At 41.7% G+C, this 22,435-nt stretch overlaps 1 protein-coding gene across 1 annotated transcript in view; it reads right to left on the bottom strand.

Annotated features, from left to right (window-relative positions):
• Positions 1-22,435, bottom strand: part of COL6A6 (collagen type VI alpha 6 chain) — a 143,211-nt gene that overhangs the window by 87,115 nt on the left and 33,661 nt on the right. The window contains exons 2-8 of the mRNA XM_046646636.1: positions 19,138-19,235; positions 16,191-16,787; positions 14,254-14,874; positions 12,580-13,140; positions 10,958-11,515; positions 8,139-8,714; positions 4,727-5,296 (exon numbers count right to left, since the gene is read on the bottom strand). Of these exons, the coding sequence (XP_046502592.1) occupies positions 4,727-5,296; positions 8,139-8,714; positions 10,958-11,515; positions 12,580-13,140; positions 14,254-14,874; positions 16,191-16,787; positions 19,138-19,204 (3,550 nt within the window). The 5' untranslated portion in view covers positions 19,205-19,235. The remainder of the gene's footprint in view (positions 1-4,726; positions 5,297-8,138; positions 8,715-10,957; positions 11,516-12,579; positions 13,141-14,253; positions 14,875-16,190; positions 16,788-19,137; positions 19,236-22,435) is intronic.

Genomic DNA, 22,435 nt, shown 5'->3' with positions numbered 1-22,435 from the left:
GAAGAGAAAATTGTTTGGGGCCTTTGAAAGAAGGGGTATCTTAGATGAAAAAAGAGAAAGAATGATCTAGAAAATATAGTTAGATACCATAAGAAACCTAGTTTATATACCTCCTGGATTTACTTGGATCCTCCCGCCCCCTCCCCGCACCCCTCCCCCAGGACCTAGACATTTGTCCAGTGGACAGCTTCAGCTGCCACCATTGTCTGGTCTCCCAACGCTGTGGTGGGGTGGACCAGGCTTTGACATAGCCTCTATCATGCTCACTGCAGTGGGGTCACAATGACTCTTGTGCCCACGTCCAACCCAACTGAACTCATGGGAGTTCCAGCTCCTTCCACTACTTCCAGCCTCAGATACATTGCACTATGGGTCCTGTATCTGGTTTCCCCTAAAGGGCTGAATAACACGATGCAATAGGGTGGGAGAGTTAACTCTCCACGTGGCCAACTCTGACCAATGAGAGGCAGTAGTTGAGAAGGAATCAGAAGATTAATCCCCTTGTGTATTTCCCCGACGGACTGGTCTATACAGTGGTTCTATATGGCTTCCTTGGTAAGGTTCTGCCTGACCAACGTACTGGTTATGTCTTCTCAAGGAGCTGTAGCTAGCTTGGTAACATACCGTCTCATATTTACTTTCCCTTCTTTCCTGTATGGCTTCCCTTCCACCCACCCTTGCTTCCCTGGGATTGTACTCCCCCTAAAGTATTAGCACATAAACTTTGTTTTGAGCTCTATTTTCTAGAGAACCTGGTTGAGACAGGAACATACAGAGATCCTTGTCAAGAAAAGCTGAAAATGACCATCCATTTTTTCCCTTTATATTTCTCACATTCCTTAAATCAAATCCTGAGGGTCTCTCTTACTTCGTCCTAACCAGACTGTGCTTTTGCCTCCTCTCCTTTTTGATTCATCTATCCGTGATGATGCATAAGATGAGAGGTGCTCTTCATTCTTTTGCTCTCTAATCATAGCTCCATGCCAAAAAAGGCAGGACTTCCCTATCCTGAAAACCGCCTGAAGTCTCCTCTAGGTGCTCGGAGTAGCCAGGCTCAAAGAAAAACCAGGAAAACAAGCATAAATGAGGTAAGAAAGACTTTGCAGTTTAGTTACTTAGAGGAATTTGGTGTATGTGGACACATTAAAGTTGAACATAGCTCTGAAACGTTGTTAAAATATTGAAGTTCCTAAGCCAAAGAACTTGGTAAATTGTCCTCCTGTGAACTGATCCCATCACTGCATACATTTGCATCTATAAGATGCCTCAAGGTGCCCTCTGCAACACTCTATGATGGGAACTAATACTCATTGAACGTTTACCGCACGCTGTCCATTCATTAGCTCACATGTCTTCAGGAAACAGAATAAGGAGAAACTTTTCTAATATTCATTTTGCAGAAGAGACACTGTGTCTTAGAGCAACTGGCCTGAGGTCTCACCCTTATTACTGTGGATCTCACATTGGAGATTCAGACCCAAGCTTGTCTGGAGTCCATACGCTGAACTACCTTATTTGACCACTTCCTGGGTAGCCAGTGTGATAGGTTACTAGTTCTGCCACCAGCTTGTGACGTGGGCAGTGCTAGCTTAGCAGCAAGTGGTTTCCACAGGGAGCAGCAGCCGCAGGAACAATGTCAAGATACAAACCCATGATTTCTTACTAAGTCCCAGCTATTAATTCATGAAGCACAACACTTAGACACTAGCTCTTTATAACATCAGCATCAGATAACCTAGACATGCTAAATAGGCATCCTAAAATAGGCAGCATGATTTAACCAATAAATGGGTTGGAGTCAGACAGACTTTGGTTTCAAGATTCTGTCACTTCCTGTATCATCTGGGCCAGGTTATCAATATTCCTTTGAGCCCCAGTTTCCTCATTTATAAATGGGAATAAAAATACAAACCACACAGGATTTGGGAAGAATTTAATGAGATAACACATTTAAAATGCTTAGAGTACCAGGCTCGACCCTTCATAGATGCTCAAGAAGTATTCTTAGTCACTTCCTTCGTATCTCCACACAGCTGACCTTCCTTTCACACATGTTGAGTCATAATGTAGAATCAGAGAAACTCAGAGATGACGCAACTTTACAAATGGGGAAACGAAGAAAGGATAGTGACTTCTCCAAAGTGATGCATATTTTAATAAGAAACAAAGCTTGATGTTGAGGCTCTAAGTCTGGTTTTCTTTGAACCCCACCGAGCTATTGTCTGATTTCTTTGACTTGGGGGTTCAGAGTTTAAGAAGAACTTGCATCCTCTAATATATCTGCACAGGCCTTTGAAGGTTTATCAGTGTTCATTCCAGCCTCATCTGTCCTCAGCCCACGGCTTGGCTACAAAGGCCTCACATTCTTGCTTGCTGCAGTAACGACTTCGAGTTTATCTCACTACAGCGTACTTGCCTGATTTACTTATTTATTTTTACATTCATGGCTCTTTCCTCTAAAGATAACTCACTCCCTACTTGGAGTGCATACTCCTGGTTTTCACTTTCCACGTGGTTTTCTTTCACTCTCTCAAGCAGAGACTAGATGGTTCCAAAATAATTTTTCCCTAATAATTGGAAATGGGTATTTCATGTGAAATAGGAAATTAATGTGGAAGCTTTGGCTGAGCTCACCGGACACATTCCAAAACATGAGGAGATCTTGAAGCGGGATTTATAAAGACAGTAGTCCCCAATCAATTATAGGATTCTTAAACTTCAGCCTGCACATCGGGTCTTATAACAGGTTTGAGCCCAGAGTTTAGAAGAGCATTTTGGAGAGAATGGTTTATGTGCTGTGAGCTCTCCCACCATGTGCACACATACACACACATACAAGGAGAGGTGGCAATTTCCTCTTTAAGCCAGGCAAGAAGAGCTTTAAAGAGATGACTTGGAGATGACCCAAGCCTAGGAATTCTAAGGAATAAGACACAGGATGGCAAGCTGCACTCTCTGCAAAGGAGAGGTGGCCACACTGGGGGGCCATAACTTCCACTGTTTATTGGGGCAATTGACATGTTATTGTTTCCCATGGGGCTGATATGGCCACTCATAAGAAAGAGCTGTTGTGGGTTCTTCTGATCTCCTGTCCAAGAAGGCTACCTGGAGGGGCAAAGAGACGGCAGAATAAAGCTGGAGGCAACACCAGATGTCCAGAGGCTGCAGAAGGCATAAGGGGACATCTGGAATTGAGGACATACTTACCTTTCTCAAGGGAACAATGGTTGAGAGATCCCCCAACAAATGTGCTTCGGGCGGGTGGAGATGGTGGGAGGAAGCAGGGGAAGCCTTTGAAGGACCCATGAATGGACCCAGCTTTAGACATGGGCTATCGTCAGAGAAAATCAATTCCTGACAAGCACCATCAAGTAAGAACTTTCCTGTACCTCTTTAGCTCTTTTCCCTTCCCCAGCCGATTCTGGCGAGGCCAGAAACCATCGTTAGCAAGAAGGGGGCAGGGCCTGGGAGGAGAGAGTAGAAGTGAGAAGTGGGAAACAATGAGTAAAACGCCAACCACGTGTGGCCTCTTCTCTGTGGCAGGTGAGCAGCCTGTGGCAGGCTGGGAAGGCAGAGTAACACTGAATGAGGTTTGAAGTTTTAATAGTTACATTGGATGGACACATTAATCACCAAAAAAAGTTCACTTATTTCCTGAAGGTGGCTAAGGGCAAGGGGATAGCCGGCCCCCATGAATAAATTTAATGGTTCAGTGGAAGATGAAAATGAAGTGACTTTATAATTACATGCCAGGTGTCATGCTTATTCAAAGGAAAGTTTAAATATCCATTTTCTCATTTAATCCTCACAATGATCTTTTGAACTAGGTGCTGCTAGCATTCACATTTTACAGAAGAGGAAATTAAACTTAGAAAAGTTAAGCAACTTGTCCAAGAAAAAATGGCCACCAAGCGAGGATTTGTAGCCAGGTTGCCTGGCTCCAGAGCTGCCTCTTAGTAACCATGCAGCTTGCCTCTCCCTGGTGGAAATACAGGGTTAACGTTTACTGTGGCTAGTTATACAGAATCACAGCCAACCTGTCAGGAACCTTTATAAAAATACAAAAAGTTATCCCTCCTTCAAGACCTTCCCTTCCACCTGCTGGAAAAATGTCAAAAGGTGCTAATTTGTAAGAAGCCATTTACTAATTTCTGCAGTAAAGTTTCATAATAAAGATATAAACCTCCAGGGATGTTCCTTACATACCAATATGCAGCACTAGACAGGCCCATTGCCAGGCAACAAAAATTGGCAAATAGTTTATTTCTTTGAGGCGTGTTCTCTAACCTCTGAAACCAACCTGATTGTAAACAGTGGCCTTTTTCACACACCTTCTCAACTCGAGGCATTTCCATTCACAAAGGGGGCATGCGCTCCCAGGAGACAGGGAGAAAAGAGAGATAAGCTCTCAGATGTCCTGTTTCTCAATCCCTAAGTCACAAAAATTACTTGATAACTGTGAAAAGTTCAAGCTGAAAGCCAGAGGCATAAATCTAAATTCTTCACCAGCCCCAGGGGATGTAAACAGAGCTTGAAGAAAATGTCAGTAAGACAGGGAAAGATAGATGTTGGAATCCTGGATTAACAGCAATTCATCTCATAAAAATACTTAGCATTTTTAGTAAAAACACATCTTAATGAGAATACTAAGGAATTTTAATAGACCGCAATCTCCCTTTGAAACAAAAGTGTAAAATGGCAGCTGAAGGGCACATGAAATACTTACTGCTCTCTCCCCCCGTGGTACAGATGTTGCGAACTATCCTCTTCTTGACCTTTCTCAATTCATCGAAGTCATGAACCGTCAGTTTTTTATCTGCCGTCCCAGTGATCTGAATGAGCTGCTGGTCATCCACATCCCCGATGCCCACGGAGTAAATGTTGATCCCTTTGCGTCTCAGGTCCTCAGCAGCCTGAGCCACCTCATCTTGGGACTGGCCATCTGTGAGAACCAGTAACACCTGTGGGGTACCTGCATTTATCCGGCTGCCCATGTCTGGTCGGAAGTAATGCCCCACCCGCCGGAGTGCAGCACCAATGTGGGTATATCCGAAGATCTGCTGGATCTTTTCAATCTGAAATGATATCTCCTCTTTGCCTATGAAAGTTCCCAGTGGAAACTCTGGCTGGTAGTTATGGCTAAATTGGGCCGCTCCTATACGCACTCTGTTGACAGTGACATCAAAGTCTTGAACAACGGATGCCAAGAATGCCTTCATCTTCTTGAAGTCATCTGGATGAATGCTATTTGAACCATCCATGAGGAAGACAAGATCTATCTGTCCAATTTCACAATCTACAAAGAAGAGGAAAGGGAAGAACAACAAAAAATCAGATCATTATTCCTTCTTTAACCGAGCAAGAGTTAATTAAATGTTTGCAGCTATACAGAAGTGATATTTCTGAAGGTAGTTTCTTATCTTTTGCCACCCTGTGGTCACATTAATTGAAGAGGAAATAAAAACAATGAGTTCATAAAGGCAGCACTAGGCATGAACGAGGTCACACAGCCTTTTATGTTTCTCTTGGCTTTTCCATTTGGTCTTGATGAGGATTTTTAGGCTGCTTAATTTTAAAATGGTTTATGATGAGGATTTTTAGGCTGGTTACTTTTAAAACTGCAGATGAGAAGCAGGCTCCGAGGACTGGAATTTTGCTTGCCCTTTTGAGACATTTGCGTTTGTGAAGGAAGGGGGGATGACCTTGTAGGGACCTGAAATTGGCCACCCCAGGATATGTCTCTTTGGCATCAGGATTGTTTTGGGCTGATTGCTTTTGATGGGCTGGGACAGGGAAGGAGGCTCTGGGGAATGGAACTTGCCCTTGTTGGGACACATTTACATTTGTAAGGTAAATCTCTACCTGTAAAACGTGCCTCCCTCTCTGTACCAGGAAGAAGAGGAGAGATGACCTTGTCCCTAGAAACTCTTAATGGGGAAGGCAAGAACTTAAGTTGGTTGCTGTCTGGCAATCTCATGTAACTGGTTTAGGGTGGTGGCGTCTAACCTTTCTAACCTTTACTTAATCCGATTTGATTCTTGTCTAAAAGTCATGGGATCACCCAATGACCAGACCCCACCTGCACTGATACCATTTTAACTTTTTTTCATGTTCTTTCCTTTGTCTTCGTAAAGAGATGACTCACATACCTATGCCTTAAATTTAGCCCTAACCCTCAACTCGGGGCGGCAGCAGGAGCTCTGACTGCCCGTGGGTCCTGTCCCCACGCACCAGCTCTGCCTGCCCATGGGTCCTGTCCCCATGCCAGCGGGGGCAGCAGCAGCGGCCCTGCCTGCCCATGGGCCCTGTCCCCATGCTATTCTATTCTCTAAATAAAAGAGCACTACTGCCAGATCTTGACAGTCCAAGAAATCTTTCTTTCGACTCCTCGGCTCACCGACCCCACATCATTTCCACACCATTTTCTTCTCCAAGATGCCAGAGAATTGGGGGTGGTGCTACAGAAAACTTGTTCTCACCTGCAATCTAGCCTTAACCCTTCCAGAAAGCCTAGTGATAGTAGTAGCATAGCAAGAAAAAACAAAATAACACACATCCATTTAGGGATTCAAATAAAGAGACAGATGGTCTGTATCATTGACTTGGCCACCTCTGGCCAGTTGAGCCAGTAAGCACTTTTCTGGTTTATTAAGGCAAACTGAGGTTTTAAAATCATGCCTTCTGGCCTATATTTCGTCAGTTTTTCTCTTTATCAGCCTCCTTTCTGGTGTATACAGGCAAAAGTATCTACTTGAGAAAAATATTTTTGACAAACAATGCAGTACAGTTTAGACATGCTTCTCCTGTATTAACACAGCAAATACAAAACAAAAATATGAAAGACCACTGCCAATGAATGAGTTATGCTTGGCACATGCTCATGTGTGTTCCTTAGCCTTCTGGTAACCATTATCGTTTCCTTGAATTCCCCACAGATTTCACCACTGACCCAACTTAATTAATTCTCATTTTAGCATCAGAAAACATTAAAGTATATGAGATTCCTGTGGTCAAGATGAGCAAGGAAGAAATAAAAAGAAATATGGTAAATAGGTCCTTCAGGAATTAGTTAACTCATTAAATTCATTTGTTTCAGATTCAAATAAAGGAAATAAAGTACTGTTTTTCTATTCAAGGGAGAACTTTCAATATAAAAACTCAATGTCACCTTCTACAGTGGACTTGAAAAGGCCAGATAGAATTTCAGGCATTGGCCAACCAAAGGTAAGAGATTTGTCCCAGTTTTCAGTAAGACCTAGACAAATTTTGTTAGTTTTGTGAAAGAAAAAGATAATATGTAGCTGCATTCTAAGGAGGCAAGGCATATATGAAAACCAGAAAAGTTAAATAACTTTTAAAAGGAACTGCACCAAGATGTTGGAATCCTAGATGAACAGCAATTCATGTAATAAAAATGCTTACTATTTTTAGTAAAACACATCTTAATAAAAATACTAAGGAATTTTCATTGATCACAATCTCCCTTTGAAACAAAGGCGTAAAATGGCACCTGAATGAATGGATGAATACATATGTACGTACACACACAAATAAATGTGGCAATGCAATCTCCAGCTGCTGAAATAGAAATACAGCAACCAGGCCAAACTAGATCTCACTGTCCTCTGCTCTGGAAACATCTGAGGCTGGAACACAGTGATTAATATTGGGCTCCATGTTTTAAATAAGCTTGTGCCATAAAAGAAATAGGTGAAGGAACTGGGGGCTTCTAGCCTGGAGGAGAGAAGACTTCAGGCAATGATTGCTGGGTCTGAGGAAAAGATGAAATTTGATTTGTGTAAAGAGCAGGAAGAAGAACTAGTGGGAGGAAATGACATGCAAACAAATCTGTGTTTCAATAAAGACTGTACAAAAATGGTGAATTCCCCATCACTAGAAGAGTTTAGGCAGAAGTGAGTTGGCATGTTGTAGAAGGTATTCCCCTTTGCGGAGGAGGCCAAATGAAATGTCCTTGAGGTCTTTCCAACCCTGCGGTTCTATAACACGGAAGCTCTATGAAACAATTAGCGCTTCTTCTCTCCTCTCTGGAGAACTTGCTTCCGAGGGCTATTGCTTTGGTTTTTCCCTCATTTGGACCTGTGCTGATAATTAAGAAAAACTTAATTGACAAATCTTACCTACTTTTGAAGAGTTACACACACTAGCTGACACATCTGAAAATATCCCCTTTAGGCCTCCAAAAGTCTCCACGAAGAAGTACTTGTCACTCGATCCTGCCATGGCCAGCAGCTCCACGGGATTGGCACCAGCAATTCCCACGGCCAGGACAAGAATGCCTTTGTCCCGCAAGGCCTTGGCTGTGGCATTGAGCTTGTCTGCATCATGCGATTCCCCATCAGTGATCACAATGAGGACTTGGGGGACGCCCCTCTGTAGGCGGCTGCCCCGGGCTTCGGTGAACATGTGGTCTGAGAAGGCTAGTGCCTCAGCGGTATAAGTGTTGCCCCCCATGGGCTGGTCATTCTGGAGCACGGAAATCACCTCCCACTTTGTGCCAAGGGTATCCAGATAGAATAGCACTTCTGGGTCATCAGCATACTTCAGAGCCCCAAACCGGACCTGATTCTTGCCAACATCGGCTTTTTTCACCAAGTCAGTCATAAAGTCCTTCATGATATTATATTCATCATAGTCAATGCTTCCAGAGCTGTCAATCACAAATACAACGTCTAAAACTTCAATCCGCTTGCATTCTAAAAGATGGGGAGAAAGAAAAACCATATGAGGTTAGCTTTGGACATCATGGGAGACACCCCTCCCCGACCTGTTTTTTAATTGCTGGTGTCTCCTCTCCATGAGGTCAAGCTGTATATTAGAATGTCTGTTCCCTGGATAACAGACACAACGCACATACATTTGTGCTGCCAGTATGTAATAATCCTCAATTAGGTGAGCTTATAGGATAATGCAGATGTGAAGTGAAGCCTATTGTAGGCAGCAGGAAGGGGGAGGCAACAATCACAGGATCATGAGGAATAACCATTTCAAATGCTTCTGGACTAAAAAAAAAATCACAATTCTGTGGAAATCTTCCTGCCTAGCTGGTTCCTTCAACATGTGCTTTCATTTATACAAATTTGCTGACTTTTTCCAAGCACAGGGATCATGCGGTGTTACTCTTAAGATAAACCTTGGGGAAATGACCAAATGAAATGAATTTGGCAACACTGTATATTTTTCTCATGGTTATATGATGGCTGACTTTTCAAGGTTACATTTTCTCCCTTTCTGACTTTCTCGAAACATTATCTATTTTCATTATTGGGCCTCATTATAGAAATAAACCCATTTCACACTTGGCCCAACTAAGTCGTCCTAGCATGACGTTCCTGTTAACTTTTAAAACTTTGGGTCAGTGCCATGGAAAAGTAAAGCAGGAAAGACCCAATTACTACTTAATCCATGTGTGTGTAGCATACTTTATCTAAAGGTGCAGACTTCCAAATTCGAACTCATTCGTTCAGGAGAAATGGAATTGTAAGATGGTTAATAATTTAGTCCTTATATAGCACAATCTCTCTACAGGCCTTAGAAAGGTATGTTTTAAATGTTAACTCACCCATTCTGGAGGAATGGAATTGTGAGAAAGTACCCCCTCCAAGAGCTTACCACATTTCCTTCTTGCGCCAGCTACTTGCTTACTGTGTGGCAGGGTTATTGAAAATGTACTCACCTCACTAACTAGAGGCCATGCGTACGGAAGTTACAAACCCAATTCTCAATTCCCAAATCCTCTAAAGGCTGGTTCCACAAAAAAACAAACTACCTCTCTCTGCCCTGGGGAGCCTGCTTGGATGACCCACGGGCCCGGGGGCCAGATTGCTAGTGTTGGCACCCTTGAAAGAATTCGGATTTGTTCTGGGTGGAATCACCAGGAAATACAATCCAGATGACACCTCTTTCCACAAAACACAGACCACAAGCATGAAACCTTCTAGTGGGAGTTGAACAGAACTGTTCTTTGAATAGCAGAACATGTTCCTCTCTTTCCTCGAAACTCCATTAAGATCCATCTCCTTTAGATCCATCTAAAATCCACAGAGATTCTTCTGAATGCCTCTGTCACCAAGGCCCGTGAATCACAGTATAAATCAGTTCCTTGTATTTGCTGAACTTTCATTTTATCACTTCCATTATTCTGCAGTTTCATGGGAGGAGAATGGCGACTATGTTATTACTTCCTTGGAAGCATCCATTACTCAAGTTCCCATACTATATTCCTCCTTTATAGGATTTAATAAATATTAAAGTGCTTCTACAAACATTATCTCATTTTATTTAAGTACTGGATTTTTAAAAATTGTAAAATAAACATATGTTGAATGTTAGGTCAAAGGGGGGCCACCTTGCCCAGGAGGTTATGCCCCTCTACTGCCTGCCTCAGCAGCCCACATGGAGCCCAGGGACTCAGGTTATATGAGGCTGGGCCCCTGGCCTCAAGGAGGAACCAACTCTGATGTACTTCATGCTCTAGAGTTCCCCCTGGGATTTGGCTGAAGCTAGACTCCAGCTGAGACCACATCCTCGCCTAGCTCCTACCCATGCCCTGTCCTGCCTTCCTTTCCCCCTTCTGGAAACACCTCCTCAATAAATGACTTCCACAAGAACCCCTGACTCAGCTTCTGTTTCTCGGGAACCAGACCTAAGACTTGGTATGATACTACTTTTCTTAAATAGAAGATTCATCACCCTAGTACTCTTTATCTACAAAAGGGAAAGAATCTTGGTGGGTCAAAATTGTTCCTTACTGTCTAATTCAACCTTCTGTGGAAGAAAGTTGCATTTTGTATTCAGTTCAAAAGCCACTAGGATAAACATTTCAATTAAACAAAATGTTTACAATATTCAAATAGTAGTCTACTTAATTCAAGAAATAATGATTAACATGGACATGTGGTGTTTGGATAGTCTCCTTAGTGGATATGCCCATGCCTACCTTCACGGGGGCTGCATATTCCAAAAACAAGATCATCTTCAATGTGCTGTAGAATGTCAAAATTCTCAACATAAAAAACCATCTCCGGCCTCCCGCTGATCTCCTCCAGCTGGGTGACGTTGGAGCCAAACACCCCCACAGAATAGATGATTATGCCTTCTTGCCGAAGTGCTACTGCTGGGTCCTTGACTATGTCCTGAGCTTCACCATCTGTGATGAGGATGAGAAACTTCCTGACGTTTGGCCGGGCCCCCTTGGCAGGGCTGAAGTACTGAGACACAAAGGTCAGGGCATGACCAGTCAACGTGGTTTCTCCAATGTGAGCCATTCGGTCTATCGCGTCTGAAATTTCACTTTGGGACATGTATCTGTTGAGCTGAAACTCTTCCTTATTGACGTGACTGAACTGGACTACACCGATTTGCACCCGATCTGCCCCAATCTGAGATTTGCTCACCAGATTTTTCATAAATATTTTCATTTTGCTGAAGTTTTCAGGACCTATACTGCCAGAACTGTCCACCAGAAACATGATGTCAGCTTTCATCTCTTTGCAGGCTGCACGGGAGAAAGTGAGATGTTTATTCAAGTTGGTTTTGTGTAAAAACGAGTGGACAGGGAAATCCAAAACACGAATAATTCTATACTGATGTTAAGTGTGTGCTTGGTAAGGATTGTTAGCAGGTAAATAAAGCATTGAAGACAAAGAAAGTGAGACTATTCTATCTGTTATTTAGTAATTTGCTTTAATATATAACTCAGGGTTTCTCAACCTCGGCACTACTGACATTTTGGACGAGATAACTTTCATTGTGGAGGGCAGTCCATGCACTGTAGGATACTATAGGATGTTTAGCAGCATCCCTCACTTCTACCTGTTAGATGCCAGTAGTACTTCCCCAGTTATAACAACCAAAAATGTCTCTAGACATTGCCAAGTGTCCCCTGAGGGGGCAACATCATCCCTGGTTGAATACTACTGATCTAGCTCTACAAGATTTCATAAAAGTTTTACAAAAAGGTAATTTAAAGATTGGCACCTGAGCTAACAACTGTTGCCGATCGTTTTTTTTTCTTCTTCTTCCCAAAGCCCCCCACTACATAGTTGTATATTCCAGTTGTAGGTCCCTCTGTTTGTGGTATGTGGGACACCGCTTCAACATGGCTTGATGAGTGGTACCATGTCTGTGCCCAGGATCCGAACTGGAGAAACCCTGGGCTGCTGAAGCAGAGTGCATGAACTTAACCACTCAGCGATGGGGCTGGCCCCTAAAAAAGTAATTTAAGTAAACCTGAAGCACTCCTTGTAATCTGAAATTGTTGACTGTATTACACATGCAGTGTCTAATCACATATCTATCCTAGTGGGGATTTGTGGGAGGAAGCTAATTAATACTTATTTGGGAGAATGCCTCCATATATCTTTAATATTATCTTCACATATTAACTAGAGCAATACTATAATCGGCCCTTAGTTTTGTTCTGGAGAACAAACATAGTTACACAGGTTCACAAATCTCAACTTGGAAATTTATCTTGTTTCTCTAAACCAGCAATATCAAATATTGCAGGAAGGCAATTTGTCCGCTGAAGTCAAAAGGTAAAGCCACCATTTCTCCTACCTTCTTGAGCACAGATTTCTTGCACCACTTGGTTTCTTATGTCTTTCAAAGCGTCAAAGTCATGAACATAGTACATCCTCTTTTCCTCGCCTGCGATTTCTCGCAGTTGTGTCTGGTTGGCCTCCCTGACTCCGATGGCATAAACGTGGATGAGCTCTTCTCTCAGTCTGTTCGCGGGCTCCACAATGCTATCCTTGGACACACCATTCGTCAGGACAACAAGATGACATGGCACTTTGTTTCCGCGCTCCTTCTTTGCTTTTTGCAACAGCCCCAGTGTGAAGTTCAAGGCCGCTCCAGTGTTTGTATTCCCTCCCATCTGCCTGATGTTCTCAATGGCCTTTCCCAAATCGTGCTTGTTAGAGTATTTATTGATCTCAAATTCCAAGTCCCAGCTGTCGGCGTACTGAACGGCCCCAAATCGCACCTTCTGGGGAGCGATGTTGAACATCCCTACGAGCTCCGACAGGAAGGTCTTCATTTCGTGGAAGTCTGTGGCCTGGGTGCTCCCGGAGCCATCGATGAGCAGGTAGATGTCTGCTTCTTCAGTGTCTACACAACCTAAAATGGAAACAAAAAGTTGAGTGTGGCACTGGGGCAAATGTGAAGAAGAAATGGAAGCAGATAGAAAGAATAAAAAAGACGAGCCTCTTCAGACAGAAAAATAGGAAACAGCTTCCAGGCTTAAAAGACATGGTCTGCCAGTTTAAAATGAGGAAATCTTTGCATCAGTTGGGCCAAATGAATTGCTTCTGACAGTTTAAGACTATTTGGATCATTCTCTGCTGTGAGTCAGGGTAGATCTGGATACAATAAAAGGCTAAGAAAGAAAACTTGAAGATGCTTTTTACAAGTCACTTCTCTCATTAGTGAATAAACTGCTCAGCACAAGGTCAAGTGGTGTGTTGTGAAATAGAGAAGGTGTTTAACTGGGCTTGTGGATAAATGAGTTCTCTTTCCTGAAATTTTGAACAAATTATTTACTCCTCATCCACTCCTGGTCAATTAACAAAACTAGAGGTATTGTCAGTAGCCTCATTTGTGTAGGACAATGATACTTTTATAGTAAACATGGTATAAATATTTGTTGAAGAATGTATATATGTCTATGTATACACATACATAAAATATTCAATAGCATACACGTGTGTATATGAAATATATAAAACACATTGCTCTCTGTCTCTCTAAACTCAGATACTAGATGGTACTACACAACAAATTAATTACTTGGTCCTCAATCCAAATCATGCTTCCTATTTATTCTCTAAATCGGAATTTGAAGATGATGGAAGAAGAGAAAGGAGAGAAAAGTATAAAAAGAAAGAAAGGAAAAAGCAGGCAAACATGAGAGGTAAAGGAAAGAAAGAAAGAAGTGAAGGGAGAAAAATAACAAAGGATGGTATTCTGGGGTGTTTATAAGTATCGTAGAATCCAATTAAAGCTGCACGAAAGAGGAAATAAAAAGGGAAATCCCTTCTCCTCATCCAACACCTCAATGGCTTTTATTCTCCTTCAACCTACACTTCATATGCTCAAGCTAACGTAAAAAACTAGAAACTTATTCTCCCAACACACATCATAGCCCACCAATCCCTTTTGTACCTAAATACCTGAAAGACAAGAAAAGAGAAAAAGGGTCTCAATAATCCTTCTCTCAGCAAAACACTTTACCGGATTTGAGCGTTTCTGTCCGTTCAGAGAAGACAGAGACTGTGTGTGTTATTTGGTTCCGTAGCTTCTTCAGAAACGTCTGGTTGTGAGCGGCCAGCTCAGAGAAGCTTTTCAGTTTGGAGACATACTGCTCGGCGGGGTGAGATGCTATCTTTTCCAGCTGGGTGTCGCTGGCCCCCTCTATGCCCATGGTGAAGATGGTCACCCCCTGGCGCCGGAGGTTGACGGCCGCCTTGGTCACGTTGTCTTCCGATGGTCTGTGGGTCACCAGCACAGCAATCTGGGGCACCCCTTGATTCTTCCGACTGCCATTCTGGGCACTGAAAACTTCCTTCCTGATCTTTCGGATGGCAGCTCCAGTGTAGGCGTTCCCAGCCTGGGGAGAGAGGTTCTGTATCTCCTGGAGAACCTCTGACTTATTTATGCCCCTGCTCAGTGAATTTATCACCTTTGTCTCATTGCTGAAGGCCACAAGGCCAACTCTCATGCAATTTTCCTTTATGTCAAGAGCAGATACACTTTCTTCTAGGAATTCTTTAAGATAGTCAAAGTTCTCCTGGCTGCCATTGAGCGACACATCCAACAGGAACACAACATCTGCCACAGAAGGGCCTTGGCAAACTGTGAGGGCAAGGGATGAACAAGCACAATTTTAGCTGGAGGTTCAGCATCTCTGCTCAGCATTAGAGGGCATGAAGAACGCTACCAGAGCTTGGTTATGCACTTAAAGAAGGAAGGAGGTCTACAAAATGATTATGAGGCAGAGATCAGAGGGTCCTGGTTCAAATATTGGATCTTAGGTAAACTCCCAGCTTCAATTTCCTCACTTGTAAAATGAAGATAGTACCATTTGTCTCATAGAGTTGTTATGGGGATTAAATGAGATAATGTGCTCAACACGGGGCCTGGTACATAAGAAGCACTCAATGAATAGCAGCTGCTGCTATCACATTAACATCATTTAAGCATCATCTCTGTTAAAATAAGCAACTATACTTCAAATATTCCTAAGGGATGCTAACGGAATAGTAATTGCATTTTCCATTATTTTATTTGGGAGAGATGCTAGAATAATAGGATTCATATTTTCATAGGTTACCAGAAGAAAAGCATTCTCTATCATCAACAGACAATTATAAACGTCATGTCATTCAAACTGAACCAGAAATAATGCGCGTTTCATATGTTACCTATTTTGACTTGTACACTTTGAGCAAATTGTTTTTACTAGTTCACTGCTGCCCCTCATTTGAATGATTTTCATAAACTCTTGGCCCTTCTTCTTAGTTAACAGAATAGTACAAGGGACAGACCAAGACAGCGGTTTGGAGATGGTGCAGAACACAGGGAAGCTAATTTAAAACAGAACAGCAGAAAGAGAGGCAGCGTGGGGCTGAAACGACGTGGGCCTGGGAATCGAGAGACCTGACCCAGCTCTGACTTCAAACTGCAGCTGGCCCTGGGCCAGGCCACATCACCTCTAAGGATGCCTGCAAGTTCCTCTCTGCAGAATAGGGGGTTTGGACTACGTGAAGTTGTTTCTAGCATTAACATCCTGTGATCACATTATGTGGCTTCAGAGGTCAAGGATTTCTTTAGGAACAAATTTACCTTTTAAATTAACTGTAATATAACTACATAGCAACTAAAGTCCAGGGAGATAGCTCTGAAGTAAGCTGGGTGGCAGGGAGAAGGCATCCCTGAATTCTAAGAAGCCTGTAAGTGATGTGTAAGATGGATAAGTGCAACATGGCAAACCAATGCTTGTGGAGTTCACTGGATTTAAAATGGCTGCAATCATTGGGCCCTTTTGAACACATGGATATTTAACATCTGAAAATGCAGCCTGGCTTTTGGGGAAAGAGATGTTCACGGAGTTTCAAGCCTTTCCCCATGTTGATTTTTCAAAAGCATTTCATCATCATCGTTAAGCCTACCTTCTACAAGAATATCATTGACCGCTCCGTCCTTGTACTGAGCCGCATCCTTGATGATCTGCGTCATGTTTTGGGAAAACATGCTGAGGTCTCTGACCGTCCGAAGGTTGAAATGAAACTGAGCCGTGGCCATAGCCTTCAGGTTCTCCTCAGAAGCTTTCTGCACCCCCACGGAGATGATCCTCACCCCGTCTCTCCGCAGGGCCTTGGAAGCCTCTTCCACGTCATCCTCAGACTCAGCTGAAGCCAGGACCACCAAAATCGGGGGGAACTGTTTTTTGTCTCTACTGTTTGCATGTCCAGAGAAATAGGTTCTGTGAGCCTCCTGGAGGGCATTTCCTATCCGCAGGGAGCCACCAGTGAAGCTGACATTCTTCCTGAGGTGGTTCAGCATGGGGTTCCTGCTCTTGAAGGTGCCCAGCTGGAATTCACTGTGGAACTTGTCACTGTACTGAGCCAGGGCCACGCGGTATTTGTTGGCCTCTATGGGGAGACTGCTGATCAGTTTGGTGATGAATATCTTCACAAGAGGGAAGGACTTAGTCCCCAGGTGATCAGAGCTGTCCACCAGAAACACCAAATCTGCGTACTCAGGGCCTTCAAACCGACAAACAAACATAAAAACAAAGCAAAGACTTTAGAAATTCACCACCATGTTTAATGCCAACCATGAGGAAAAACTTACTTTCCTCTTCTATTCGTATTTTTAATACCTTTCCAATAAACCGAAAACAACAACCTAAAATTACACACTCTCTCAAGAAAAGAAATATTATTTCTTGGGCCGATTCTTTTATATACCCTCTCATCTGAACTGATCACAAAATTAAGCATCACCTTTGCAAGGAATTAGTTAATCAGAAATAGGTAAACTTAGAGAAGTAACATCCTGGATTTTTATCCCCTTAGTGCATAATTTCCCCCTGTGTCTTTTTGTTTGTTTTCCGAATTTGAACTCAATTTATAATAAAAGGATAAAATTTTTAATTGAGAATCCAACTGTTTCAAATTTGTTTGAATGGAGAAATCTGAAAGATTATCTTTCATTGTGATTTCCTTTTAAGCAAAACAACGAGTGATCTGATTACAACATATTAGTTATGTATTATAAGGCATCAAATTGAAGTTTAAAAATAGCTAAAAGTCATAGAAATATGGGATTGCCTTAATCTATTTTATAGTTATTTATAATATGTTTTGATGAATCACAAGTGAGCATTATAATGGATGAATTATATGAGTGAGCATTTTAAATTTATTCTCACATATGATAGAAACCATATACCTTAAGCTAGGAAAGGGATTATAGTTTTAGTTTCTATTAAAAATACAATTTTTATAGAGGAATACAATACTTTGCTGAATTTTAAGGCTCCATTCAATGCTAGGTTCAGTGCTAGGTATGTAGAATTACATTTTTATGTGACAGACAATCACTGGGTTCAAGCAGAAAATGTCACTTATTGGTGGCCTGCTGGTTTGAATTCAGAGCTCTCACCACTTTGGTATAAGATCCATTTCTTATCCAGGAAAGGGAGGGAAATGTCTGGATGGTGTATGTTTAAGAAAATACAGGGTAATTGAACAAGTAATGGAAATCCTGACTCTGTTATCAGCTAACTCTACCAGCTCTGTCAAGTCACCCAATATACTTGGGCCTCAGTTTCCTCACCTTTAAAATGAGTAGATTCAACTAGAAAATACCTAAGGTCCCTCCTCACTCTGAGATTCTGATATCTGCAATGGTTATGAGATATGCAATGGTTATGATTCAAATTAAATTAAAATAACTTCAATCTTTTCCTATCTACGAGTGCTAGGAAGCCAGTTTTGGTAACCCTGCGTGTTATTTAATTCTCTTTATAGCAGTCTGATCAAGGAGTAGTGGATAAAATCATTCCTTCTTATCTTCTAAATAATCTAATTTCAACCAGTTCGAGATTCCTTTGATGATCATTTAGCCTGCAGTATCTCAGGGGAAGAAGTCAGTGAGTGTGAATCAACGTCTTCCTCCATAGAAGACTGGGACGCCTACAAGGACTGTCAGGTGAGCCCTGCTGGATGGCTTGACTTGTGACCAAAAGTGGCCTTTACATTCACAGCTAAACCCTCACATCTTGTGTGGACAAAGAAAATGTAGACACTGGTACATGAGGTAGATTCAGGTTCTGATAAGGCCCATAGCCATGTGTAAATCAGGGACAATTGGGGGAAAAGTGTTGCCTCTCTTTGAAAAGCTCAATATCAGGCCTAGAGAGACCTCAAAGGAAGGTGTTTTCAGAGCAAAGTCTAGTTTCTCTCTTCAGAAAACTTGCTTCCAAGGTCAGAGTCCTTGAGAAAGCTGTAAAAGCCAACATAGGTGGCCCTGGACATGAAGTAACCAGTATAAGAGCCAATTATTTAAGAAGTGGTAGAGGCAGCGAAGGGTAGGTCTGGATTTTGACTCCAAGTCCACTGGACACAGATTGCTGACAGACAGTGGACAACTATAGAGCTTTCTCTTCAGGATAAAAGTGCTTTCTTTACGATAAGCAGACAAACAGTTTAAAGTGAAGCAAAACCTGGATGCTTAACCAAGACAGTGTTTTGGCTCAAACAAATTAAGAAGAGACATTCCAAATTTTCCAGGCCTGAACCTAATATTAAGAGAGAGAATTTTCATGCAACCTCCCAGAAGACCTAAATAGGGTTGAAACTGAGGACAAAATAACAGCTCTCGTATCTTTCTATTGTTAACGAAGGATAAGGTCCAGAAACAAATGATCTTCAAAAGAACACAGGGTGACATCAAAAAGAAATTGAGCTATCACTCCCACCCTTACCACCATGAAAATCAAAACAAAGCAAAACAAAATTCTTAATTTTGAAGTAGGTCAAACTCATATGTTACCTATTTTCTATAATAAAAATTAAGGAAAATAATCCTTTCTACTTTTTTTTTCCTTACCAGAATCTTGGTTCACAGAAACATGGGAACAAATTATCATGAGGAGCAAACTCAGCAGCATTTTCATATTATGACCTGAAAAATCTCCAACTTGAGATCTGAAAAGGCAAAAACATAAACATCTAAAATTGTTGTGGATACTATTTTGGAACGAAGACTCACACATAAGAAGGCACAAAATTCATAAAAAATTGGGTACAACAGGGGACATGGAATTTCTGAGGTTCCCTGACCTTCTGATCTGAGAAGTACCTTAGAGAAAAATGAAACACCGACATTTACAAAATCATAAAAGTTTCTCCTGATCCCTGGACCCTGTACAAACATGATATTTTGGATTGTCACTGGAGGTAGCCAGATGCGTTCTAGTTCCAACAATATTATGTGTTCCTATTAGTCATTTCCCCCTGTACTGTAGTGTCATCCTCTGTTCACTCATTGCTAAGACAATTCAGAGGTCACGGCTGGGACACAGTCTAAGAGTTGACTGTTAATTTCTCCATCATGAACATGGAGGTGTGTTTCATACTTGAGCAATGAGTATTTGTAGATGTGGTCGAAATTTCACTTTTTTTCATTTGCCTACATAAGTAGAAAGGTACCCATTTCCTTTTGTCCTTAATTTTGAGAGAAGACATAAAAAAATAAGTAGTGATGTTCCATATTCCATACAATGCCTTGCTCCTCAGAATGACTCAGTTTGCACCATTTTGCTTCCACCTACCTAGAACTATAAGAGGTAAAGGTTTTCCAATTCTAGTTTGGCCTAAAGCATTTTCAGCCACTTTTTTTTTCCTGCTTTTTCTCCCCAAACCCCCACTGTACACAGTTGCATACTTTAGTTGCTGGTCCTTCTAGTTGTGGGATGTGGGATGCTGCTTCAACGTGGCCTGACGAGCGGTGCCATGTCTGCGCCCAGGATCCGAACCCTGGGCTGCCGCAGCCGAGTGCTCGAACTTAACCACTTGGCGCACGGAGCCAGCCCCTCAGCCACTTTGAATTATTCATTTCATAGAATGAAATAGGATATCACAGATATTGAAAATAAGTATTTTAATTAAGCAGGTTGGGCTCATTCACTCATTCATCCATTGACTGAATGAACTGATTGATATTAATAAACTATTGTCTCTGTTTCTTGCTTAATTCCTACCCAAACGTGTATTTGCAATATTAGATATGGCTGTCTCACTCCTTGTCAGGAGGTTCCTAGGGCTTCATATTTCATTCCTTCAAAAAAGGGACCTTTGCCACGAGAAATTCCTTCCCCATTTCCTCACCTACTCCCTAATCCCTCTGCCATTCTGGAATTTGGGACTTGGTTCTGTTGCTTCATAGGAAGCCTAGATGAAATGACCTTTTCAGATCGTAAGTCAATCTATCAATCCTATTCCAGAGGTAATTAGCAAGCTGGAAGGGGTTCTTAAGAGGCTGCTTTTGGTCCAATCCATTCATTTTAGAAGAACTTTAGTCCCAAAGGCAATTGCCCAAAGTGAAAACCATGCCACACCATTGCACAAATTTTCTACTAACGTGTACAACAAAATAGCACATTCCACCATCTGCTGAGCCTTTACTGCGCGTCAGGCTCTGTGCTAACAGCTTTACTTTTGTTCTCCTGTTTGATGTTGATAACAAAACTGGTAGCAGGCAATATTACTGTTTCCATTTTGCAGATAAGGAAACAGAGATTCTTAAAGGGGAAGTAAGTAACTCACTCAAGGTCACAGGGATAAAATGGGCCACAGCTGAGTCTAGAGCCCACATCTGTCTGACTCTAAAATCTGTACTTTCAAATTCAGTTACCTTGTATCCCAAACTCAGTTTTAGGAACACAAAAGTGTCTGTTTTTTTGCTCTACATCTTTTTTCAAAGTATGAGGAGATATTGGGACTTGTTTTCATGCATTTTTATTTTTGCTTTTTGAAACCAGGGCTTTGTGCTATTCACTTCTTTTCTGTTTATATTACGAGCTTTGTAATTAAGTGTTATCCTTAGGAGTTATGAGAGCTAAAAGAGAAGATGCTTCAGGAAGAATCCATAGGATCAATATCAAAGATGGGAAGAAAACAGTACTGAATGAAAGTTAAAACCTGGATAGAAAACTGAGGATTAGGGAAGACCACAACAGTCCCAAAGCAGCATGCAGCATCTGGAAATTTCCTCATGCAGATGGTCAGTACCACTGGTACATTAAAAGTTGAGTTCTTTGGGATAGTGTCTTGTGAAACAACTTTCTCATAGCCTTCAACTGGAATCCAAAATCTGGTGTGCTGTACGGCTATACAATGTGGAAGCCCAGTGAAAGAGTCTCTTGAAGCGCCTATGTGCCCTGCTCTGTGTGTGTAGTAGGACCAGTGGTGGGACTAAACTTCTAAATCCATGCTTAGGAGGCTTGGGTTCATTTTTACCACATCAAAACCTAGATGAACTGCCTATAATCTGTTTGTTCAACTACCAGACACGGCCAGGATTTACATACTTAGATTTTTTAAATATCTGAATATTTAAAATAAATTTTAAAAATACCCAAAGACGTGAAAGGAGAATGAAGGAGATATTTACTTAAAGTAACAACATAAAATTCAAATTCATGGTATACTTCATCTTAATATAACAATATCAAGATTGATTGCTTCTCATTACAGAAGTGTTGAAAGGTACAGGTGTCTAATCTGAATTTTGTTGTACTCCATTCATTTGGAATCAAGCAAGCTGAGGTTAACACTTCTTTTGGAAGTTATAGGCTATAAAAAGCCTTTAAAAAAATCTGGATCTCTGTAAACTTTCTGTTGAGAAGGAAGAATGTTTCTAATTTAAACAACAGCTGCAAAAGCAACACAGCCACCCAACGCTTGGCTTCCAACCCAGAATGTTTAGGACTTGTGCAACACCTCTCTTGAAGTTATTAGGAACCAGGAGTTGTGGGGAGACCTCTTCCCCATACAAGCCAATTCATCTAGGACATGTCTTCAAAAAGAATTATTAAGAGCCCAGAAGGGATACAAAAGAGGCCTCAGCAGAATTAAAATAAATGTCACTTCTTTCCTTTAAAATGCACGTGCAGGATATGTCATTTCTAAGTACTCATTTTATTTTTCTTCAGAAATATAAATATTGTCAGCTGTTGCATTGTAAGAAACAATGCTGGGTCTGTGCCACAAAGTTCAAGAGAAATGGTTGTTTGTTTATTCAACCCCTGATCTCATCCCTAGTTCCCTTCCTCAAGCCATTCTACTTCTCAGAAGTCTCAAGCTAGAAAGAAAAATACACGAGGTGAGACTTAAGTTCATGCCGA

This window comes from Equus quagga, chromosome 1 (genome assembly GCF_021613505.1).
Source record: "Equus quagga isolate Etosha38 chromosome 1, UCLA_HA_Equagga_1.0, whole genome shotgun sequence".
In the NCBI taxonomy this organism is placed as follows: Eukaryota; Metazoa; Chordata; class Mammalia; order Perissodactyla; family Equidae; genus Equus; species Equus quagga.
Note: the sequence above shows the minus strand (reverse complement) of the source record. Positions and strands in the feature narration are given on the sequence as shown.